General features: G+C 44.1%; 1 protein-coding gene across 2 annotated transcripts in view; it reads left to right on the top strand.

The window, feature by feature from the left end:
- The window catches only part of CFAP65 (cilia and flagella associated protein 65), an 825,303-nt gene that overhangs the window by 286,582 nt on the left and 513,321 nt on the right, over positions 1-25,400 (top strand). For both annotated transcript variants that reach the window (XM_069616861.1, XM_069616860.1), the window contains exon 12: positions 6,311-6,448. In XM_069616861.1, coding sequence (XP_069472962.1) covers positions 6,311-6,448 — 138 coding nt within the window. The remainder of the gene's footprint in view (positions 1-6,310; positions 6,449-25,400) is intronic.

Genomic DNA, 25,400 nt, shown 5'->3' with positions numbered 1-25,400 from the left:
GCTTGGAGCTCTGCAGCATGGTCTGCATCAGGTAAGCTTGCAGCATGGTCTGCATCAGGTAAGTTCTACTCTATGAGCCTGGCGCCATAGGCTTTCCAGGGCCGCACCCAAACAGCCCCTAGCAGGGGTTTTTGGGCTTGCTCAAAATAACTTGATGCCTGCTTCCGGGGTTGCTGGACCTGGTCTGGTTCCCCGGGGGTAGGCATCATGACACATTATCAGACGTAATAATAGATCTGGCCACCATCTTGGATTCACTTCTAGGCCGGCCGGCTGGTCGGTGTCACTGTGGTTGTAATGGTTGGTGTTGCAAGTTCTCTATATTTGGGTAAAATATCATGCTCGTGGGTTTGTGGGAATTGGACCGCTCATCGCAGTGCAAGTGGTGCTTGAAAACTCTTGTATTTTAATGAACCAATCCTCCCTCTCTGTGGTTGAAGGAGACCTGCTGCAAGTACCTTTTCTTCACTTCTGCTGGGACCCCCAGCAGGTGGTCTCCTATGGCACAATGGGATTTCAGGGACAATCTGGTTTAGCAGAGACACACTGGTAGGGATGGATTGGTGAACCTGGGAGAATGCGCCATGTACCCCCAACCACAAGGCCTGCATCACGTTGTGGGTGATGGTCCCTGGCCACATACGCTAGCATCTACTCCGGGACTTCCTCAAACAAGTTTCCTGTTCTTTCCAGAGACTAAAAACGACTGAGTGACTGAAGATCAAAAGCCTTGCAGAAAAGGTGTAGCCGACCTACTGCATTGACCAAAGGAGGTAGAAGAGACTGCTTTGATCCCAAGGAGAGAGAGTAAAAAGCTTTAAAGAGCACAACTATACCTTGAATTCAGCAACATTCATTTTCATTTTAACATATAAAATGAGTTCAGTCTTTTTTATTGCAAGGAAATGATCACAAAGAGCCATAGAATATAATTTCCATCTGGCACAGTGCAATAGTAATATTTCAAAACATTGGACAGAAATGTATTTAGAGGGGAACCCATTGTGGAAAAGCCACAGATCATTTGTAGCATGAAGAACTAGAAACTGTGGGACTCCTCTGCAATCAAAGTGTTTTATTTGAAAGGTTAGTTTTATAGCTTCCTTTTTGTTATTTGTATTCTTTCTCAGAAGATGTGCAAAGTGCTCAAGTGTTTACCAGATGAATAATGCACACAAAAACAATGTTTTAAAACCGCAGTGTTTTCCAACACAATAACGTTGTATTTATGTTTGCGGTCGCTTCAAAAGCGACCGCAAACATAAATACAACGTTTTTAAAGCTGTGGTTTTATTTCTAAGTTTTCCGGGCTCCTCCAGCCCGGAAAACTTAGAAAAAAAAACCGCAGCTAGTGCTTATTTTATGTAAAAAAAATAAATAGCACTTACCGAGATTCAGCTGCAGCTTTCCTGCTCTGGTCTCCGGTCCGCGTCCTCGGAGTCCCGGCACTAATGAAGGGAAAACCACCCAGCGTTAGACTTTGTTTACTACAGCTGGCTGGCTTTTCCTTCATTAGTGCCGCAAAAGCAAAAGCCAGCACAGGAGGGCCTCCATTTCACAAAATGGCGGCGCCCCTGTGCTTGCTTTTTCGAATTTTGAGCTTGAATAGCTCAAAATTTTACATAGGAAGTTTTAAAACGGAGGATGCTAGTATATTTTTTTTTATGTGGCCTATCTATTTTTTAAATAACATTTTTTACTAGACCATCCCTTTAAGACGATCAATTTGTTTGGATTCCTTTTATAAGAACATGCAAACTATGTTCTGTCCCCCAGAAGGTGGAGAGGTGGCTAGATTCAATAGTTCGTACATCACATGTATGCTCTTTTGCACCTAGTTTTTACATACTGTGAAGGCATCATGAAGGAAGACACAGACAACAGATTCAAATTTCAAAACAATATGGTTTATTAACTCAAATAACAGGATGGTTGAAGGCCTAACTTGCCCTATGCTAAGGTGGGATTTCCCTACCTGACTGAAACTAAGGAAAGTGTGAGTTAGAAAGTTCAACTTAAGTCTGTCTGTGTCCAAAAACTATCCCCTTGCCCTCACAACTAAAGCTAAACAATAGGTAGGGGTGTCAACAATAAACAAATTGTGATCAAAACAAAGTTTTGAGCTTCTTCCAGCTCCTAGCTTCCTTTTCAGCTTTCCCTTTCCCAAGTTCAAAAAAGTTTCACAAGAGTCCCAGGATTACCGTTCCCAAGTTCACAACAGTTCCACAAATCCTTGTGGTTCTCTTCCCCAAGTTCAAGGCAGCAAAGTGCCAAAGAAATGGGTTTTGAGGGCTCCTTCTTCAAGACAGTATTAAAGTTCATCAGGGTTCCCTTACCCAAGACTTCAACTTGCCAAATGATAGTTTATTGCAGTCTTTCAATGTTCAACAGAACTCCAGATCAATTTGACACTCCTTCTGGATTGGATTAACAGTTCACTTTTAATTGCTTATTCTTTGTTTACTTCAATGTCTTTGGCTTCCATAATTGAGGGTTCCCTGGTCTAGGCGCAGTTGTCGGACCACACGGCCCATCCATCACAGATTGTGCAACCAGGAACCCTAGGCTCTTCAGCCCACACAGGTTCTTCTGTACCAGTCTCTGTGTCAAGGTTCACACTCACTTGACTTCTTCTTGTCAACCCCTTGGTTTTATGTGAAGATTCACACTCACTTGGCCTCTCCTGATTTGCCTCTTGGCTTTGCCACAATGTGTCACATATCCTTTTGCCAGTCTTTGGCTTTGCTACACTGTATTCATGCATAAAGTTCACTTTGGGGTGTGTTTTTTTTTCTCCCTACCTTTCTGTCCTGCTCTTTCACAAACGTCCACACTTGCTCTCTTATTTCGTGCGTTGCTTTCCAATGGGCAATTTCACATTTATCTCTCATCGGATCGTCGCTATGCCCATAAAGTTTTCATTCAGTTCTGTATTCAATATTAGTGACTTTTTACTTTTCCGCTTCGTTTTCATTGAACGCGTGGCTTCATATTGGTTTCAATCTGCACACGTTATTCTGGTCATTCAGCATTCGTCTCGCTCTCACGCAGCCCGCAGGAGTGCCCTGGTTTCAAGTGACGTTCCCCTTCACTCATTGGTCCTCAGCATTCTATTTGGGCAGCTATGTTGTTCCCCTACCACTCCGCCAGCTGGCTTGCCTTGCATTGCAAGCCACGCTTACACTTTTGAAGCTTGTCTGCTCCCGCCGGCAGCTATGCTTCCCATCTGCAGACACTGGCGGCTATTTTGCTTTCCTTGGTGTGTCCGCAGCTCCAGCTGCGAATCTCTGACACTGGTGGCTCCCAAACATGTGGATTTCATACGTCCTGCCTGCTCCTGGGCTCCACAGTTCCTTGGGATCGTCGGCTGGCGTCCTGGCTTCCCTGACGGACCCACCACGGCTGCCCCCACGCAAACATCCCTGCTGGTCTCCCTGTCGGTCTTTCTGGTGCTGGTTTCCTCCCTTCTTATACACCTGCATCCACTTGACAGGTTGCAGGTGTGAGTTGCCAATTGGCATTGCCTGACTGTAATTAAAGGGACATGCCTTACCTTTATAGTACTTTGCAGCCATCTTCCTCGTCTCAGTACTAGAGTGGTGAAATGACCTACTGGTGTTTATTACTCCTAGTTGCCTATTTTTTGTCCCAGTATTATAATAGGCTGAATGAAGAAAATTTAGGGGAACTGTTTTACAGTAGCCCATAAAGGCCAGGGGAGGGTTAGGTTGGTTGTCATAAGGGAAAGGGGGATGCCATGTCTGGCCTCTGGGTACCCTCTTCCCAATCCCCAAAGATCCTCCACCCAGGTGATGATCACTCGCCAACCCCAGGGTCGGGATCCAAAAGCGATGGCCTTTCCCAGGCCACATGAGCAAAGGATCCAGGGGGAATAGAAATGAGGATACCCTCAGGTTTCTCACAATACTTACAGTTGGGCCTACATAAACCAATCCAGAATCTTATAGTACTGCTCTGGAAAAGGTTTAGTAGAATCAACCTATCTATGTTCAGTAGCTCACAATATGAGACGGCTGGGTTAGCCAGGAAAACCTCAGATGGTTCTAGATCCATGCAATGTTATCAGTCCAAGCATGCGTCCTCCCCCACCATTCCAAAGAAAGCTTGATATAAAAGGGTTCACATTTATTAAGATACCCTGTAGCTGATGGTAGTTCATCACCATTCACCAGAAAGTAGTTATTTTTCAAAATAACCCAAATAATGTTGCCGTATAACTATACTATATAGAAACTCTCTAACTGCTTTAAGACCTAGTTTGTGTGTTACAAAGGTGGACTAGGATGAGACCTCCATGGTCAGTAGAAATCTGTTGGTTTGCTGTCTTATAGTATGTGATAAAATGAAGAGCCTGGGGGAGTCCATTGGTCCACTCCAGCCATACATGTCTGCATCTGAAAACATTCATGGATTAGGGCATGCTATACATACGTTCCCACTTCCTTCCTTCTTTGCTCCTTTTCTTTTTTCAGGTTTGAGGGCTCCTTTATTTCACATTGATGGACTGATTCCTCCTGTGCTTGTCTAAGGGAATGTGTAGGGCCAGCCAGCATAGCTAGGACCGGACACCACAGAAACACCAGAACATGTACAAGTGGAAATACACTGCATCACTTTAAGGGAATTTGTAGGGCCAGCCACCTTACATAGGACTGGACACCACAGAAACACCAAAACATGTACAAGTGGAAATAAAGTGTATCACTTTAACTTAAATCTGAAATACAATTTAAAGTGAAAATCAGGCCTCAAGAGCCCTCTTCGCTGTGAATTGGGAGACTCCCATCCATGACGGCTGAATGCCAGTCCTGCTGAATCACTGGTTCATCCCAACGATTTTGAAGGAACTGCACTAGTTCCTCCTTTCCAGGCCAGCAATAGCTACAGTTTGACGTCAGCTGTAAGAGCATCACGTGGCGCAGCACACTGCTGATATAGGCACAAAAGGAGCATTTAACAAAGACCTTCAGGCTTCCCTCAGCCACTTCTTCTCCCTCTCTCATCTCTGACTGTCTGTCTGCCATCCAGGAGTGGTGCACCGCCAATGATCTATTCCTTAATGCCAGTAAGACTAAGATTCTCATCATCGGAACACCCGCTGCCTCATTTCCTGTCACTCTCTGGTCGGCCTCTCTTGGCCCTCTTGTGAGGCCAAAAGCCTTGTGGTCATCTACGACTCCACACTCTCCTTCCCTCCTCACATCTCTGATGTCTCTAAGAAGTCTCCCTACCAGTTACACCTCCTCAGAGGTATTCTTCCTTTCCTCTCCTTCCCCCAGGTAGCGACTGCGAGGCCAAGGACTGCGAGACTTGTCCTTGGCCTCAAGCCCAAGGATCGTATCTATCCAGGACTGAAATCTCTGCATTGGCTCCCAGTGGCTGCGAGGATTATGTTCAAAACCCTCTGCATTGTCCATAAGGCCTTCTGGGCCATGGGTCCTCAATACCTTCAACTCTCCCTTCCTAAATATCTTCCTTCTTGAGCTCTTCGCTCATCCACCTCCAGCTCCCTCCAGGTCAGACGCTTTTCCAAGCAACGAGTTGATGGTAGATCTCTTTCTTTGGCTGGGGCCTCCCTCTGGAACAGCCTCCCTGCCTCCCTGAAACTTGAGGAGAATCATCTCTGGTTCCGGAAGTGCCTCACAACCTTTCTCTTTGCTTCTGCTTTTTCTCCTCCTCTCCTCTGCTGACTTCCTGGCTAATACTGATACTGCACTGGATACCTGGCCTCCCGCTGATCTCTGGGCCAGGCCCCCTACCCGCCAGTCGCACTCCTGCACTGCCCTCCTGGCAACCCCCTCACTTGGGGACTGTTTCTGTATCCCTACAGTCCCTTACCAGCACTTGAAACCTGTTGTCTGCACTTACCCTTGCACTTGCCACCTGCTGGCTGTACTTTTACTTTGTTATTCATCTTATTATCCCATGTACTGCACGGTCCCCTCTCCCCTCCCCCTCTACACTTCCCTCCTTCCCCTTCCCATGCACTTACGTGATCTGAATGACACCTGGCCTAGTAGGATCGCTTGTCTGTCTTCCCTCTGTTCCATCTCCTTTGCCTAGTCACGCCTTGTAACACTTGTGTATAGGCGTGTTATAATTGCCATATCATATCATACCAATGTAAGCTACATCCTACCCTTTTCATTTCTTGGGCTAAGGTGAGGGTTGGTTGAGCTGCAAAGAAGCATGTTGTGGTCCATGTACAGATGCCAGAACATGTTTCTCTTGAATGCCCTGTCACATAACCTTTTGTATAACCATCACTGTGCTTGCTGTTGCTATCCAGGTTGTGCGAAATTACCGTTACGTGGAGGATGCAACTCTCTGCCCACCATGGTGCCTCACCATCAGAGCTCGGGGCCACACCTTCCCACTGGGACACCAGCACTTCATTCCAGATTGTGTGCTCGACTCACCCAAAGTGGTAAGTGTTGGACTTGCAGTTGTGGCACTGAGAGTTACAGATGAAATGTTTGCTGTATGCATTAAATATCTAAACTGCCTCCCTAGGCATGTGTGCCCTTTTTTGGATAGCAGTTTAGATTTTCTTGCAGATAGGTTTGTATGGCTAATGTGATGACTCCTTTGGAGTCATCACAGAACCCCAGCCCAGGATCTCTGTCAATGTGGCCAGGGAAAGGCAGCCGATACTTGATCCTAACCCTGGGGGTGGTAACATGAGGGAGGATCACATGGGAAGAGATGGTTGTCAGGGGTTGGTGGGGGGAGTGGTGACTCCTTTGGTAGAAATGCAATTTTCATTTTCTTGTAAGGACGAGAGTCCTATACATCCCTGATACTTAATGACATGCTGCCATTGTACAAGTCCCTCCCATGAAAGAACATGCTTTGAAAATTAATCTAAACAGAAAAAGGGTTTTACCTTGGGAGTTCAGGAATTAAATATGACATCCTCTAAAGGTCATAGCCCCATTGGTAACTCACAATCCTTTTGCATAACATCCCATAACTCTGACAACTCTCAGTTCACAAAACAATCAAAACTAACTAAATGTCAAAGAACCAAAACCACTACGAACTTCCGGATCCATAATGTCTGTGGTACTAGGACTAGGAAGAAGGGCTCAGAGTTAGTAAGGATCAGAAGTGCTATTAATCAGAATGTGCGGTCTACTTGTTGTAGAGCAAGACACCTGAGCGGGACATTTAAACTCAGGAATGAGTTGCAGCAGAATAGAGACGCAGAAGATGTAGCAGAGGTAGAAGTGGTCCGGAGTGCTGGGATTGCTGCAGAAGGAAGAGCGACAGCTGAAGCCGACGCGAGAAGGGCAGCCGGACGAATATGTAGAGTGCGCGAAGCAGGAAGCGGCATCATGGACAGCAGTGGGAGAAGAAGCCTAGTTGATTCGTACCTGTGCTTCCTCTGCCGATGTCTAGAGGATGTGACTGGTTGTGTTAAGTTGACTTTTTAAGTCATTCAAGGTTACTTTTCGTATTGCTGTTCGCCAAAACACTTTGCTGAATTCCACTCACAAATGCCTATTTAACTATATACACATCTAACTTTCTTCTAATCTTTTTATCCTATTTAATTGATTTGCACACTCTTTGTCTTTCTTGCTCTTCTATGCAGTCTCACTGTCCTTCCTAATCGATGAAGCACCTCTGTGTTGTTTGCCGAAAATCTTAGTTTCCTTCTTCTACGACTGGTGGCATAAGGAGTGATCGAAAACGACCCTTCAGCCGCTACGGCACTTTATAGTTGGCTTCTGAGTTTGTGATAACTGTTCTTCACTCTGCTCTTGTTTGTCTTGTCGCTAGATCTTGCTTATTGGAGGACTTCTTCTGTGCTACCTAACGTGTCTCTAACTTCACCACGTCAAAGTCAGGCAAACCTCGTCCGCTCTTCAGCACACCCTCGGTCACAGAGATAATGTGGGTTAACTTAATCTTGGCTACCACTGTCCAGTTTCTGCAGTCTTCTCATCAACTGCTCTCCCTGTCCCCTGTCCTACCTACTGGTCGTCAGTCTTCCTTGTTACATTGATTTGTTAGCGAGTCTGCACAGTCCTTAGTATGTGTATGCTTTTCAGATGTTATTCTAACTGCTACAATAACATCATATTAAATATTTTCTCAGACAACTAGGTTAAGGTTAACTATTTATATTCACTCATAGATCCTAGTTAACACATATCATAGTTCATGTTTTAAACTTACCATTTAGATTTAAAAAAACTACTTTCTGCGCTTTCATAAATAGGTGAATGATTGACTCCATCTCCTGTTCTCTTAATTTCTTCTCACGTCATTCATATTTCCTTCAGGAAAGTCTCTATGACTGGAATTTCATCAAACAGGTTTTGCTGGTTCAAAGTCAGTGATGAAAGGCAGTTTAGAATTGCACCCTTCCAAGTTTCTAAATCCTCCATCTTGGCTTGGGAGGTTTTCTGATCTCTGTATTGAAGGTTAAGGACAAAACTTAAACACGTTCTCCTTTCTTTTCCACAGACCTGAAACTTCACTGCAAAACCTTCCAATCCTGTGCACCCCTGCTGCACCTATTTGGTGCAGTGATCGGAGCTAATGGCCCTCTCTGTTGCTGTAGGACCACGACGGACACAATGTCCACAGAACCTCTGGCAGGATACCCATGCTTACCGGTAGCTCTCCAAATATTCACAGGAATGCCATCAGAGGCTGACTGTGTGCGCTTGCTCACGACAGGATGCGATCAGCGAGAAAGCCCACCAGCAGTTTTCTGCATGCCCCACATTTTGATGCATGCTATCAATGTAGAAGACTAACCGCTGTGTCTTTCGCCACATGGAGCTCAGATCTCTATAGAATGCTGATCCAGAATCCTACTGTCCCTGTATTCACGTATAGATAAAATGCACAATATAGCACATAATGGCTGGGCTATAGAACATCCTCCAAAAATGGAAGGGGTTTAACACTCTTTATCCCTTATCTAGTGGACTTGCTTGCCTCTCATTGGTGGCCTTAGTGCACAGCATACTAAGAGGAGACAGACATCTGGAGGCATCAGCCGGTCGTGGAAAAACAAACCTAATACCGCTTTGATACCAACTATGATCTGCTTAGAGCTCTGCATCAGGGGAACGTTAATCTGTTGCAGAATGATGGCACCTGTGGCTCCACAAATGGAGGAGGCCTCAAGACAGTGTTATTTAACAAAGATGCGATTTCTAGGGCTAAACCTATTTGGCTCACAACCCATCACCTTCCTGGAAAAGTCTTTAAAGTATAGAAGCATGCTCTATCCTACAAGACAAGAGGTCCCCCCTTCCTAAGACTAGTGGCAGGGTTCTCAACTTTGCAGCACCCTGCCTCACCAGCCAAGGCTCTCTTTGTGTAAATGGAAGATGTTTCTTCCCCCACCTGAGTAATGTGCCTTGCCTTCTGTGATGAATCTGGTCAATTCCTCCCTTCTCCCAAGAGGGGAGCCCAACCCCTTTGACGCTAGGGAGGGGAACCCACTCCACAAGCCCCTCCCCCAGGGTCTGGGCCAGTGGGACCTCACTGGGAGCCACTCCCCTCTCGGGGACAAGGACTTCCAGTCTGTAATACGTTGTCTGCTTTGTTACCACACTAAGGTAACCTCCCTTATTTTTTGTTTTGGGGGATCTGTTCCTCACAAACGGGAGGGCATAAACAAGCTAAATATCACAAAAAAGAAGAAACAGATTACCCCTCTTTCCGCCTATATGTGTAGGGTTGTGTGAGAATTTCACTTATACACTACAAGACATCATAAAAATCACAGACCTTCCCAGGCCATGGTAGAAACACCCGATGGACCACTCTCCACAATTTACTTTATCACAAAATATTTTTTAATCAATCTTTACAAAATATCTTAATACATAAAAACATAAAAACAGAATAATTATTCCCGACAGGTACAGTTAAACATAGTTAAAAACACAGTTAGATCTGTGATGGGGTTTTTTTTGTCGCAAATACAACACACCACATGTAATTGTAGCAGTTTAGATATAAGACTCAGATTGTTTTTTGGTCTTCTACAATAGTCGACATGTTTCGGCCTTTGGGTAGAGTTGGGCACTATCCCTAGTGCTTGTCGAACCCTTGGTCTTATGGCCTTCTTCAGGACTGGTATATTTCTTCCAAATGTGCTAATTGCTTTTTGTGTCCCCATATATTAGAATAGCATCTATCTAAAAAACAACAGCATGTTATCTTGTGATTGTGGTTACGTGGCATCAAAACATTTCTTTTACAGCAATCTTTTTCATTCTGTTCATTGTGTTTTGTGGCTTCTTATTTTACAACCAACTAGTGTCTCACTTTTATTCTGTTTCCTACAACACAGGGTTTCTCCCGTACACGTGAGGAACTAAAGCCCACTTTTAGCACACGACATTTATAATCAGAAAGCCAAATGTGTCTTATCTATAGCAAGGTAACGTTTTTCTGCCGTGTACAGTTTGTGTCCACCCGACACCTCTCTTACGAATATACATATAGCACACAACCCTTACTTACATTCACATATTGTTCAGGTCTTGATGGTCGTGCAGATTAGAAGCTACCTCCGTCCCCAAGCACCACACGGACAGGAGTAAATAACACTGGCCGTGCAGCGCTTGAAGTCACAGGTGAAGAAAGTCGTCTTTATCAGGAACCAGAAACGCCAAAGGACCCCTGACCACTGTAAGGCAACGGAGGGTTAATCACAACTGGGAATGAACAACAATGCCGTAAATATAGGAGAGCAGAAAAGGGGCTTACCCAAAAATGAAGGAGAGGGTGATCTGAGGTGTATGCAGGGGTAGAAGGTGTAAAGCAGGCACTTGTCGGTTGTGTCTCTGGCGGGACTTGAGATGGAAAACACCTGAGGTAAGTGGGACAATCCGTGAGCAGTCCAAGAAACAGTTCCTGGTCGGTTGTGTCTCTGGCGGGACTTGAGATGGAAAACACCTGAGGTAAGTGGGACAATCCGTGAGCAGTCCAAGAAACAGTTCCGAGGTCAATAACCAAAAGTTCAGTGTTCAATGGGAAATCCGTGGGCAGTCCAGTAAACAATTCCGGGTCAAGAAACCAGTAGTAGACAAACAGCGTGATATCTGGGACAAAAGATGAAGCAATCCGTAAACAGTTCCGTGGTCGAGTAATCGTGGTAGCAAAAAATATCCAAAGCAAACGCCAAAGCAGTCCGTGAAGGAAGCAGCTGTGAAGCGGTGCTTCCGTGTTTCTCTGCTCTCTTTAACTTGTGGGAAGGTCACGTGATTCACATCACGGGGGAAGGAAGTCCGTGTCACATGACCCGTGAAAATGACGAAGGCCGTTGTGGATGCCTTGTCACGTGACGTGCGAATCTGTGTGTGCCCCATCGGCAGCGCCAGTCGTGTAAAAGTCTCCATGGGAGGTGCCAGTGAAGGAAGGGGCGAAGAGCCCTCGGGCCGTAACGCACGGGTCTCCTTTGTTTGGCAGGAGATCGCCGCCGTTCGTGTGCAGGGACACGAACATCACGTGAGTCTTGGAGGTGGTGAATGATGGGAGACACGACACATATAGGCGTGAGCGCACAGCAGCTTTATTCTCGCTTGTGCTTCTTTCTTAATTTGCAGAAAAATGGTTCTTCAGTAAACACCACTTCCTGAACTTCGATAAATGTATGAGCACTCCCGCACTCGAATTTCTTAGGGCATCTGTGTCTAGTACAGATCTAGAGAGGGGATTAATTAAGACAAAATCAATGGATAGAAAGTTTTTATGTCTCAAACTCTGAAGAATACTACTTGTACCCAGGAGTTTCGGAATTAAATGTATCTATATGCCCTCAGTATTCTTATATATATTTCAATTTGATTTTATACATCTTTCAATTTGATTTTTTCATTCAGTCCTTTGCAAAAGATACAAGGCTTACCTTTATGCGTTTAAAACACAAGTTGAGTCCCAGCTCCTATCTAGGGATGGTCTCTTAGTGCCCCACCGGTATGTGCACTGCATCGGTCCCAAATTCAGACTCGATATACTCTCCTATAACACAAAGGACGATGTATAATCCTAACTGTATCATGGGAGCAGTTGTTTGCACAAAATTATGTCTCAAGAAACAGAAACACAAACAAGAGTTTTGTTTTGTTTTTTGTCCTAATAGCGTGGCCCTCCCAGTTGCCATCTCGACTTCTCTTAATTAATAGAGCATATCAGGACAATTATAATATGATTCAGCAATGGAGGAGAGGGAGCAAGAGGCTTCTTCTAAATAGAAACAAATTTTCTAACACAATGGAGACCACCATTCACTCCGTCTCTTAGAGCTGGCGTCGAGCCGTGAGTGGCTCGTGAAATAACAACTGGGTATAGAGGTCTTGTTGTTAGCCTACCTTTTGGACGCGGGCTGGAAGATACTGCCGCAGTGTTTTCCGGCGATGCAACAACCGGCTGTGAAAGACCGCAGAGCGTTCTGCACAGGGATTCTTTTTCGTCCTATGCGTCCCGCGTTGCTGTGGCCGTATCAGGTCCAGAAGAACTCGACGGCACATCCGGCGGCTGCCTTTGTTTATGTAGGGTCACGTATTTATCACGTGATCGCTTTTAGGTCAACACCCTCAATTAGTTAAAGGGCAAGATACGTCTTTCATGTGCTCTGTGAAAGACAGCGTATTTGTGTCTCTTCTTTTCCTGCGTGAGGTTTTGAAACCTCCAAATGGAAAGGGAAAGAGACAAAAGCCACTTACCCCCACGGCGGAATAGGTTTATTTAGCGTGTGTAAAACAACATGCCTGCATACACATCTTTAGCAGATGAGTCATTTTCCATTTTCAGATCCTCTTCGTTGGACTGGCATCAGCACCAAGGGTGTTTCCAGAAAGCCTTGCTCCTATTGTGGGACTTCTACACAAAAAGGGGGCTTACAGCGGAATACATATTTAGATGACTCGCTCACCCAGGTGCCTTAGAAGTTTGTGTCCTTGAGATCTACAACCAGGATGTTCATTTGCTTGGAACAATACATTCACACTGATTCCAACCAAAGAGCTGCAGTTTATTGGTATGCACATCAACACAGCTGTGGGTTGTTCTTTCCTCCCTCTACCAACGTTTCAGAAGTTGCAGCTACATCTGGAGTAGCTCTTGTCATAACGGGAGAAGAGTCTGCCAGGATATGTACAAGCATTTAAATGTGACTTGCAGGCCCCTCAAATCTCTTTTGCCGTGGTTTTCTCCTGTATAGAGAGTACATGATTGTGACTAATCAACTTCCGGGGCACCAGCAGTCCAGGGATGAATATCATTTTCTAAACCATCAATCAACCCCACACCTCTAGTACACCAGAAGGGAATCCAATACAAGTGAATTATAAGACCGTCTTGTCCAATTTTGGTAATGTGAACGGAACGGCAGGCTTATCTCTGCAAGGTCGTGGATCGTTGGTTAGTTGCAACACAGCGAAAATACAATTATTACCCAATGATAAAAGGGACTGTCCAGTCAAGGTTGTATACAAATAACGACTTTATTATTGCTACAACAGACCGTTCTAGCCCACTACCAATATGACCCACCCTGTAAAGGAACACAGAGGACAGACAGTTTCATGAAGGAAAGGAATGCTCTCTGGATGCTGACAGGAGGGTTGTTTGTAAAGTAATCCGTCTTACTATTCAAGGTTATTCGATTCCAGCACCAAGGGTGCAAAGGGTCGTAACTGTCTCTAGGGGCCCTCGGAAAAGAACCAGGGGGGCAGAACCACAATGTACCTGGTGCTGAAGAAGTTCTTGGTGCTCGACAGCATCAAGGCGTTCCAGTGTGCTTCGCAGCCCTTGAGACAGAGTTAGCGGTGGGAGACATCTGTGCGTAGCAGGCATCAGTCAGTTCGGCAAGCGAGGCTGGACGGACGTCTGCAGGCTGGCTAGCGCGGCGGCTCAGGGCCAAGAATCATTGTGTCTGTGCTGGTTGGCAGATCTAGAATGCTGGTCGAGGCATCTCAGATGGCTCTGGTGACTGCGGCGTGACAACAGTCAGCAGTGCAGCCAGACGCGGTTCGGGGGCTTTCAAATTTCCTTAAAAGATGGACGGTGGATGAGGCATGTGTGGCACTCCTCCTAGGTTCTTCGCAGGGTTCGTGTCACCCTTTCAAGGCGGACGGCCCAAAGCTCAGGAGAGTGTTTGCAGACAACGTCCTTGTCCTTTGTCCAGAGAATCTCTGCCTTTTCCCACCTAGGAAACTTGCTGGCAGATCCTAGCAGGGCATGCTGTCTGCTGGCTGGGTACCGGTTCTAAAGCTGCTGGACAGGTCCTCTGAGTCTGGTATCTCCCTCTGTTCCCTGGGCGATGTTTAGAGGAGGGATCTTGCTTAGCTCTTGGAACTCCTGTCCTTCCTTCACTGGCAGAAGATGTAAGGTGGACTGTACCTTCAGCCCGGTCCAAATGAGTCCTTCTAAATCCTTTCGAAGTCGTCGGATGGTCTGCTAAGAGAGGGGTTCCGCCCCTTTTTAAGCCAAATGGGCCCCAGTGATTGGTGCAGGCTAGGCCTACCTTAATGAACCAATCCTGGGTCCCCACCAACAATCTTCTGTTATTCATGAGGTCAGGACCAGAGTTATTATTATTATTTGGAATTTCTAAAGCGCAGCGGTCGCCCAAAGGCATCTTGGTGCTAGAGGAGAAACAACTGTCCAGGTATAGAGAGAGGCCCACAAAAGCAGACCTAGAAGAGAAGGGTTTTTATCGCTTTCCTAAAAGCTAGATGGCCAGCTATTTTCTTTATAGAAGGCGTCTGCTCGTTCCATGCAATGGCAGCAGCTACAGAGAAGGAGCGGCCCCCTATCCTAGCCCGGTTGAATGATGGCACAACAAGTAAATCGGCCGCACTGGTCCCACTTTGTGGATTGACCGATGGACAATGGACAGAGCTTTAAATCAAATGCGCTGATGTACTAGCAGCCATTGGAGGGAGCTCAGGACGGGGGAGATGTGTGCCCCATAGGGGAGCCGGTGGCTGTTCTTGCTGCTAGGTTTTATAAGCTCTGTAAACTCTGAATAAGCCCTCTTGGTTGGGCTAAATATAGAGAGTTATAATAATCCAACAGAGATAATATAAGGCCAGCCACAACCAGGGGATGAAGATGTTCTAGGATTAAAGGCTGCACTTTTTTTTAGAACTTTCAACTGTAGATGGCCAGTTTGGCATACCATGGCAACCTGGCTCTCCATAGAGAGAGGCGGTCAGTGTGACCCCCTAAGTTTTTGACCCTCCCAACGGGGGTAGGGAGGTTGCCCAAAGATGCAGGCCAGAAAGAAGACACCCAAAGACCAGAACCTCAGTCTTATCGCCGTTCAGTTTGAGCCAGTTGTGGTTTATCCAGTTCTGGAACAGGACAGACGAGACAGACAAGGGGTGTCAACATATACCCAAGTCCAACCCATCTCCCTGTCTGTTGTAGATCAAAGTGTCTCTCTGGTTAATTGAGCCCTCTGTGACTCTTGATTAAAGCGCAGCTCTACCTTGAAGTTTGTGTTTGGAGCAGACTTCCCGTTTGTTAGGGAGAATTCTCTCTTTAGGCTGAATTTCCTAACCTAGTGAGTCCCCCAGCAGCTTTGCTGGATTTCTGGAGTTTGTTTTTTCCTCCTGCCAAGAGTGAGACTCTTTTTCTCCCACTCTTGGACATGATTTATGGTGTTCCTTTGACTGGTAATGTGTTTTATGGGCTATGGGGTCCTTTACTCCATAGGGTCTCATGTGTTTTTACTATGTGTGTTACACAGCACCCTCCGTGCAGTAACCCAGGGGTGTCATAGTGACACCCCACCATAGACTCCATACCCTGGGACTGACTACTGTCTCCCAGGGCATGAAAAGTCACCATTGCCTTTACTAGTCCCAAATTATTAACAGAAACCAGTACAAACCATCATATTGTGGACGTACTGGTCGGGGCAATTCGATTGCCCCGGGGTCTGTTAGTGGAGGGGGCACGTCTCTGCCCCCCCTGATCGAGTTTTGGCTGGTGGCAGTGGAAACTACTTTTTATATTCGACCGCAAATATTTTCCTATGGGATTTTCCCATTGTTCGAGGCTACCAACTTTAATTATTTAATTCTCATAGCCTCGAACATACCGCCGGTTTATTTAATTAATATTAATTCGCCGGTTGGTATTTTTTGCCAGGACTCGATTCTAAAATGGCGTTTGTGTTCTCTTCTGTGACTCCAACCCAAGTCGAGCCCTTTGTTCCACTTTTTGGCGGGCTTCTCCACAGAAGCCTCCAAAAGTGGTGCCACTCTGTCTGGGTACCACAGGGGGTGTGGGAGGGGGCTTAGGCACCCTGGACTGAGTTACCTTGGTAACTCAAGTCGCACTCTTGTGTAATTGGCCCAATCACCACTTAGCATGTTTGATTGACAGCTAGGCTGAGTGAATGGGGGTATGCTGCATAAAAGCAGGGCTTTGGGGACTGGAACTTCAGAAGTCGCCACAGGACCTGAGAATCTGACGAGGGAGAAGCTGAGCCGACCTACCACGACGACACCACCGGTGGAGCCCTGCGGAACCGACTCACCACTTCCCGACGACAGAGAAGATCTCCCGGCTGGAGAGGCTTCTTCCCCTGACTGGTGGGCACAACCAGTTTTACCTTCCTTCTTCGCACCCCAGACCGGTTTGTGGTTGAACTGCCCGTGCCAAGCACCCCGGCGGCCGGATAGCCCCTCACCACTGAACCGCAAATCAATGGACCGCTCCTTGAACCTGAGAAACTCTGCAGCTGGTTTCTTCCCTGGCAGTGCAATGGACTCCTGTCTTCCTCCACGACGAGATCCTCTCTTCCCCCGGACGAAGCACCGACTTGCATCCGCTGCCAGGAACAACTGCCCCCGCTGGAGTGTTCTCACCACTTTAAGGTACGTGTCCGCCAGGCCTCCCTTTCTAAAGATTGCTACAAGGTAATAATAACCCCTTAACCTTCTGGACTGGGCTGGCCGCCTTGACCCTCTAACTGGTCCCTTTCTTTGGTCCAACTCCTTTTTGAACCGTTACAAGACTTTTGTGCACTGCAACCGTGTGACCTTGGACACATTTTGTTTGATCCTCTTAAAGTGGATCCAGCCTATTGAACTCTAACTTCACGGTTTTACTTTGCCTTCCTCTCTTGTTAGGTTCTTGTAAAAGTGTTGGGATCTGTTTCAACTTGTTCTCTGCTTTTCTCTCCCTTTTAAAAACGAACTATTAGAGTGCCATCTACGTTAAACGCTCACCGCTGTCTGAAAATAAGTGGGGCTTTACTTAAGACTTGTCTAATATGCTTTTAAGGGAGTGTATATCTTTTAGTGACCGTGTTTTTGAATTGCTTATTATTAGTGCCTGTGTGTTTTTCTAGATGTGGTTTAAAATACATAATTATTATATCTCTTTTACACCAAGCCCTGGTCAGTGTCTACTTGTTCTATTGGGTTCTCTTGACCTGTTGTGAATACTATGTATACTGCCTAACTCTTCTTGAGGGAAGTCTGACTGCTCCAAGTGAATGTGTGGTACAGACTGCTACCAAGTGGGTTTACTGCCAACCACCTGTAGTCTTAAATCTTTTGCAGTGGTCCCAGAGGGAACTGCACAGGTTTCTGCCTAACACAGTTTCCCCCAAATCACATCCTTCATCCCTCTGAAAGGCATCTTCTCTGCAGGGAATCCTGCGGTAACTGCTGGACCCAGACAGGCCATTCACTACCTTTCATACAGAGAGGTGGGAACTAGCTTCAAGCTGACACATTGCATACCAAAGGGATGTTAGCCCTACCTTCCTGTTGTCTCTTCTGACAGCCAAGCCTCTTCTCCAGGATTGCCTTAATTATTCCTCATTAGTATGCACTGCCACAAGCTGGTTTAGGCAAAGGGAAAGCAGATCCATGGGGCCTTTGATATTTTAATTAGGCTGCTAATGGCTGGAGGAAGTTGTGCCTTTCCCCTTCTTGAGATGCTTTGATGTACCCATGGCTGTCGCATTCCTGCTGACTATGATGGGGGAAGGCGGCGCCTGTAGGCTGAGTCTTCCTGGAGTACACGTGAATTGTGCATTTCGTGCGGGAAGCAGATGAAATGGGTGCGGAATAGCGTCACACATTTCTCAGAGGTTGATCTCCCATCATTAATTTTTATTATCAAAAAATCAAAAAGCCAAGGTGCACTCTCCCCGTGCGGATGGTCGGATTCCTCACAACAATGTTTTTTGGCTCATCCGATATCCTAGGTCAAACTTTTCAAGACTCTCACCATTTGTGGTCCATTCAGGAGCATTGATTCTGTAAACAGTTACCTGATTAGATATAATGCTCTCTATTGAATAATGTCATCTCAGAATTGTATCTTGCCCTGTAATATGTAATAAATGTTAAACATAACCAGACCAAATATTTTAATGAAAAAACAAATTAACTAATGGAAAGGATTTGTTATATTTATTCTGTACTGTGAAAAGGGAATTGAGTAAACTGTGCTGCTTGTATTTTATTATTCTGCAAGGAAATGATGGACAAAATGTTAAATGTAAATCACGAGAGGTTTAGTATATTTATGTACGAACAGTTTTCTATTTAAGTGTTATTGTAAATAAAAAGCAGGAAAATAGCACATTTGTCTTACATTGGACAGACTATCCCTTGTAGGGCATATGAACTGTGAACCTGAGCTGAAACTGTGTTTATGCAGAGCTCATCTTTCTGATTGTCAATCCCTCATCTACCCCCTCCTCCATACTACTACTCATTAGACAAAGGTCTGTGTGCAAATTGCACAATGAATAAAACTCTATGCATTCAATATTCAGGTGTTTTGTGGGTATACCGTCATTTCATCGCCGCACTTTTTATCGTGGGGTTTTTGGTGCAATTTTTTTTTCGGAAAAAAAGAAATCGAATTTTTGGGGGGTTACATTTTTAAAAAAATGGTTTGGGTGTTCGGGATATAAAAAAAGAAAAATAAGAAAGGGGGGTTGTGGGGAGTTACCAAAAAAATTCAATGTTTTTTTTGGAAAAAAAATTGCGGCAAAAAACCCTGCGATGAAAAGTGCGGCGATTAAATCACGTAGAACCATTTTGTGGTCCTATTTTTGTTATGTTTAGCTGGAAGGCCAGTCTGGTAGGACACTGATAAATGCTAAGTCAGTTAGTATTGGCAACTTCAAATTGCAGAGGTTGCAAACAGCCCCCCCCCCCCTCTGACCTAGCAGAGAAATAATGCCTCATCCAGAATGTGTCTGCTTCAGGGAAGTATCCTATTAAAAGGGCCTTTTGTCCAAGGCAGCAGATGTGTTCTGTTGATACCAAGACCCTGGCAACTCATGTAATTCTATGCTGCATACAAATTATGTATTTTAACATAACAAGTGGTAAATATATTTCGACTAACTTTAAAATTGTTTATCCATTTTGAAAAATAAAAATGATTCTGAATTCTGCTGACAAAGGGAAATAAACATGCATGTAAAGGAGCTGTTAAAATGTATGAATTAGTAGTTAAAATATTTTAATAACTGTCCTGCACACAATTATGAAAACATAAAGGATGCCTCTGGATTCCGAATATTCGTGAAAAACGGAATATATTATTATTATTATTAATGGCACAGGTCCATACCGGGAATTATAAGGGAAAGTAACATTTTAGTCAAATTCGAAGTTTATGTTCCTAAGAGTAGAGCTACCTCCTAGCTAACACATCCCCTTATGACATTGAACATTTAGTGGGCCAATCGAAGCAAAGAGGATGATCCTCGTAGGTGTATGTGAAGGCAGCATATACCAGGTTCTTTCCAATTCAAAATTGTTGCTTTTAATGATGCTTCATGGTTGGAGTTTACTGGGTATTTAAAATCAAACAAATCGAAAAATAAGAGTTTTGGGGGAAAACAGAAAAGAAAAAGAGCCTGGCTGACAGTTGAAAAGCAGATTGGAGTTATACCTGGATGTAGCTGATGGAAAAATCTCCTTAAGAAGGCCTTTTCCAGATGGGGCTGGATTCAGAGGCTTTCCCAAGACAGTCCAGGTTGCCTGAGGGGGAGTTTGGGAGCAGGTGGACAGAATGAAAGGAGGAGATTGCCTGGTGGAGTTGCCTAGATCCTGTTGATGTCCTTACTTGCCCTGGGATTTTAAAGACAACTCAGAAGTGAGTGCAATAATCCCGGAACACTGAAACAAGGGACCCAACAAATAAATATTTAAATCCCGATAGCAATTGAACGTATTGTGTTGGAGCCTTGTTTACAAGCTATGTCATTGAAGTGGTGGGGGCTGGGGCTTCTAAATGAAACTTTGTGAAAATATTTGATCTGTTATTTATATAACACATCATATATTTTCACAGACTTTAATATATGTTTGCCCTAGAATCTACAATTGTGCTGGGCCTATTTTCTCTGACAAGAACAAATTAATTAATTCAAAGGGTTTTTTCTCTGGAGCAAATTGGATCTTGTTTTGCAAGTGTGGTGTACAATTAACTGTTTACACCGGTTCTATTGTGTTTTGCCGACAGCCACTCACACTACCCCACCCAACGGCACCCCTTTTACCCACCCATATATATTTCAGTGAGTTTTTGAGGGAATTCCTGTCGATGAAAGGACTTCATACTGTTCGTTTTAATATAAAACACATCCTAAATAGTATTGTCTACTTCTTACTGTGGAATAGGATAACAGATTGTTTTCTTCCCTTGAGGGTGTAAGAAAATAATGTCAATTTAAATAACCAGAATAATTTTTCCAAGTAACATTGCACAGAAATAAATCGATTCTGCTTAAGTTGACTTCTAATGCCAATTAAAATTAATTTGCAGATTCTTCTCCCATTTAAACTTTATATTCTCTTGCTTGTATAACACTTTAAATATATCAAGGTATTTTTTCGCTCTCCAAAATGAAAGCTTTTTCTTCGTAGCGATTTCAATATATGTTAACAGGAAAAGGAAACCTTGTTCATTCTCCCAAAAAACCTTATACATGCTGTTAATGTCAAAAAAAGATTGCTTAGATTATCATAAACTTGCAATTCATCATCTCACTTTTAATGAAAATGAAGATAATTGTGTGATGCATCTGGAATTTCTTTCTTATTAGACACCGTAGTTTGCTGGTATAATTTGATGAACGCACACTAGAATTATTATTCTCATAATATTAACTGCTTCTTCTGAGGTGTGTTGGTTAAAATAGAGAATGAAGTATTTAGTTTCGAATATCCACAGATGAAGATCTTATTTGGTCTAGAATTATCTTTAGTTGATTTTATTTGTATATATTATGTATGTATATATATTACACGGCCCACGGTAGTGGCCGTGTAGTTATGGTTAAGTTGCTAATCCCATAGGAAGAGCACTTTTTGGGAGGCTTATAACTTCGCCCTCCCTGGACGAATCCTCACCAAACATTGCAACAAAAGTATATGGCCTACTCTGAGTTATAGAGGGTGTCCCAACATTTCTTTTTTTATCCATAGACTAAATGGGGAGAAAACGTTGCTCAAGCCTACAGCGCAAACCGACGGATTTTCACTAAATTTGTGGCAGGAGCAGCGGCTTGATCCTGAAAGCCTGCTTTTGTAAATTTGGTGAAAATCCGTCCAGTAGTTTGTTTAAAAACGACCAAAAAATGGGTCTAAAAAAATTAGTGATATCTATGTTAATCGGCTTGCGTCATGTCCGAGGACATGCAACGTGTTCGCTGATTGGATGGTCAAGAGCGTGAAGTGGCCAGATTTTTGGAAACGTCCGCCATCTGGGATTCGCGGACATCTGCCGGTGTCCGCGAACATTGCAGTAAAATCATATTAAAAAACACAACATTGCACTTGTCAAACTTATCAAATAATCCCTGGGGAGCTGAGGGGTGATGAGGATGGGATGGGATGGGATATGGCTGCAAGAAGCAAAAAAAACAGTGTAAGTCCACAAACAGTTCTGAAATGTTCGCGGACACCTCAGCATTACAGGGTTGGTGAAATGCAGTTCTTGAATGGCTTATAACTTTGGCGCCACTTAATAGAATGGCATGACATTTTGCATTTAAATGTCTGACCTGATTCTGAATGAGTTTGGTGGGATTCTGGAATGAGGGGGCAAAATTAGAGGGGGGGGTCCCAAAATAATGTAATGGCTTATAAATGAGGTGCCATTTGACGAATCTACACTTAATTTGGCAAACTGATAATATATCTAGATATAAATGTTTTTGCGAAGTTTGGTGGGATTTTGTCAAGAGGGAACAAAATTTAGAGGTGGGGTCCCAAAATATTGTAAAGGCTTATAAATGTGATGCCATTTGACAAATCTACACAAAGGTTTGCAACAAGATTATAGATCTAGATATGTTTTCGTAAAGTCTGAATGAATGGATTTTGTCAAGTGGGGGCTAGGTTATATGATGATTGTATGTGCATACATTTAACACTTTTGAGAAAATTAAACCATGTGTGGATTTCCAGCAAACTTGTGCAATGAGCATTGGCAAGGACCTACAAGCATAGTTTTGGTAATGGTTTTGGAAATGTGCCAGTGTTTTATTTTTTGACAAGTGTCATAATGTAGCTACAAAAAAATAGCGGTATACCTTTAATGACTATGGGGTAGTCTGTGGCCATGGGCAGTGGCCAGATTGTCTGGGTCATGGAATAAGGTCATCGGACAATCTGGCTCCTGGCAATGACCACAAGGGACAAAACATAGGATTAAAGTGGCCATGTCCACCTGGGACTTGCTTTGTGGTAAAGTTATTCGAAATTAGGATAGATTTGAAAGGGAAGAAAAATGTGCTTGTGGTAATATGGTCATAGGGTTCTCTTTTTGCCTTCGGCAGGCTGCCATGGAAAGAGTGGCCCTGTATGGAACCCCTGCCTTCCCTTTCCATGCTGGCCAGCTTGGAAAAGGATTTTTCTTCCTACACTGGGATGCCGGAGGCGTCCCAGTGCAGGAAGAAAAATCCTCTTTTTTTCGCACCCCGGGTTCCCGCTTTGGGAATCTAGGCTGCTAATGGCCTTCATCCCCCATTTCAGGGGCTGGAATGGGGGGATAATGGTTCAGAGACCTCGTTATCCACCCTCGCTTTGCTTGGGCTGATAACTTGGGCTGCTGGGCCGGTATCCGAACGGAGGATGAACGCCACAATATTCCCATTGGCATAACACAAAATGCAAATGGAAATGTTGGAAAATCTTATTGAGTCTATGTACTGTACTGAGAAATATAAATTAGATGGAGTCTATATGTTTTTTTTTTAGTTCTATTTTTATACTCTGAAAGGTGGTTCCTAAAGGAACATTTCTTTTGTTGTTTTTGGATGTATTATTTTGGCAGGAGAGCTAAGAACGAAAGGTGGGGAGGGAAATGTGGGAAGAGGAACCAAACACTAATATGGAGGGGTAGGTGGCCAAGGGAAAATGTTGTGCATGTGTTATTTCTATGATATGGGGCTATAGTCGGATGTTCGTGGACGTCTATGGATGCAAAACTAGTTGAAATAGTTGCAAAAAGTGTATAGAAGTGTTAAAAATGATTCCAGAAGGTGGGAAATGGCAGAGTTTTAAGGTGACACTTTGTAAATTGGACACAAATATTGTTATATTGGGTAAGTATGATATTAGTAAGTTGTAGGAAAATAGCATGCACTTGTAAAAACCCATGAAATTCACTGAAAACACTTTGTTAAAGGGGCGGTATGATTAAGTTGGACTAATAAAAATCTATGAAATTCAATGAAAAAACGTTGTTAAAGGGACGTTATGGTTAAGTTGGACTAATAAAAACCTATGGGCCTCATTCGAAGTTTGGAGGTAACCATGGCGCTATTTACGCCATGGCTGCCTCCAAAACCGGTTCCGACTCCGACCTTGTTCAATGGGCACTTACCGGTCTAGTCTGACCTCTGCGGGACCATTAAGTCCCCATTGAAAAAGGCAATCCCCATTCCCATTGGAGCCCCCATAGGGCTCAATGGGAATGGGGAGGGAGCTAATAACGATTTGCGCTACTGTGATTTGCTCCCTGGTCCCTTTGCGGCTCCCGCTAAGGCCGCCTGGTAAAACCAGGCGCCCATATTGAAGGGACCTCAGAATAGGGCGCAAAGGGATTACCGGCACCGTTGTCCTTAACGGTGCCCGGTATCCCTTTGCGCCAGGGTCGGAATGAGGCCCTATGAAATTCAAAGAAAAAACTTTGTTAAAGGGACGTTATGGTTTCAAGTAAAACCGAAAACCCCCAGAAATTCGCCAGTTATGGTAAGCTAAACAACCATAACTCGCGCCACCACCATGCACTGCTAAGACTAACACTCAGGACATCAAAGATGACATCACAAATGTCATTGATGACATCACGTTTCTGGGCCGCTTGTTTTTGTTCATTGACATATATAGGCCAGGTGGTTTTGTTCACTGGCAGTCAGAACAATAAAATTGAAAAAAGTGCTATACATCCAGACGTTAACCTTGTCATATGTTCTTTAAGTACTTTCCTTAGGGTTTGGTCTTCCCTCATGGTGCACATACATGGGGAAATGAGCAGGCCTCAAGCGCACAATTCATTTGTATACATGAAGATAAACTTTACTGTCATTAACATTTTCTGATGATGCAGTTTCTTTCTTCCTTACTTTAGTTTCCCTGTGTGTGCCTCTGATTTATATGCATTGTGGTTCTTCAAATGTATTGTTTGTACCAGCACAAGTGTTGTAAGTCTTGACTTGTTAGCTAGTTATTACTTGTTTAACATTACTCAAAACTCTGATAAGGTAGAATTCATTATTGTACTATCCAAAATTACAATATTATAAATAGTGTACTTCTATGGTGCATGCTACAGTCATTGCCTATGTTTATATAGGATTAGGTTTCCGTATTAACAACAACACTCCAATACAATGATATTAGATGAGTATATTCTTTAATAGATTAAGTAGCTCATGATAGGTCTCCCGATCACCCCTGACATCTTGTTACCAACAATATAAACACAACTCATTGTAGGGGCTTTTCATCAAAATGTATTTCACATGTGATGTCATCTTTGATGTCCCGGGTGTTAAGCTTAGCAGTGCACGCTGGTGGCGCGAGTTATGGTTGTTTAGCTTTCTGGGTTTTTTCGGTCCTGAAATTCACCAGTTATGGTAAGCTAAGCAACCATAACTCGCGCCACCACCGTGCACTGCTAAAAATAACACCCATGACATCAAAGATTACATCACAGATATGATTGATGACATCACTGATGACATCACATGTGCATTTAATTTTCATAGGCAGTCTCTACAAGGGGTTGTGAATGTAATGTTGGTCAAAAAGTGTTGGGGGTCATCTGGAGATGTGTGATGAACTACATATTTGATTATGCAATGTATTGCTCCAAAGAACATTCCATTGCAGTGTTGT

Source organism: Ambystoma mexicanum, chromosome 9 (assembly GCF_040938575.1).
Source record: "Ambystoma mexicanum isolate Mex_15411 chromosome 9, UKY_AmexF1_1, whole genome shotgun sequence".
Lineage (NCBI taxonomy): Eukaryota > Metazoa > Chordata > Amphibia > Caudata > Ambystomatidae > Ambystoma > Ambystoma mexicanum.
The sequence above is the reverse complement of the archived record's forward strand: the minus strand, read 5'-3'. Positions and strand labels throughout refer to the sequence as shown.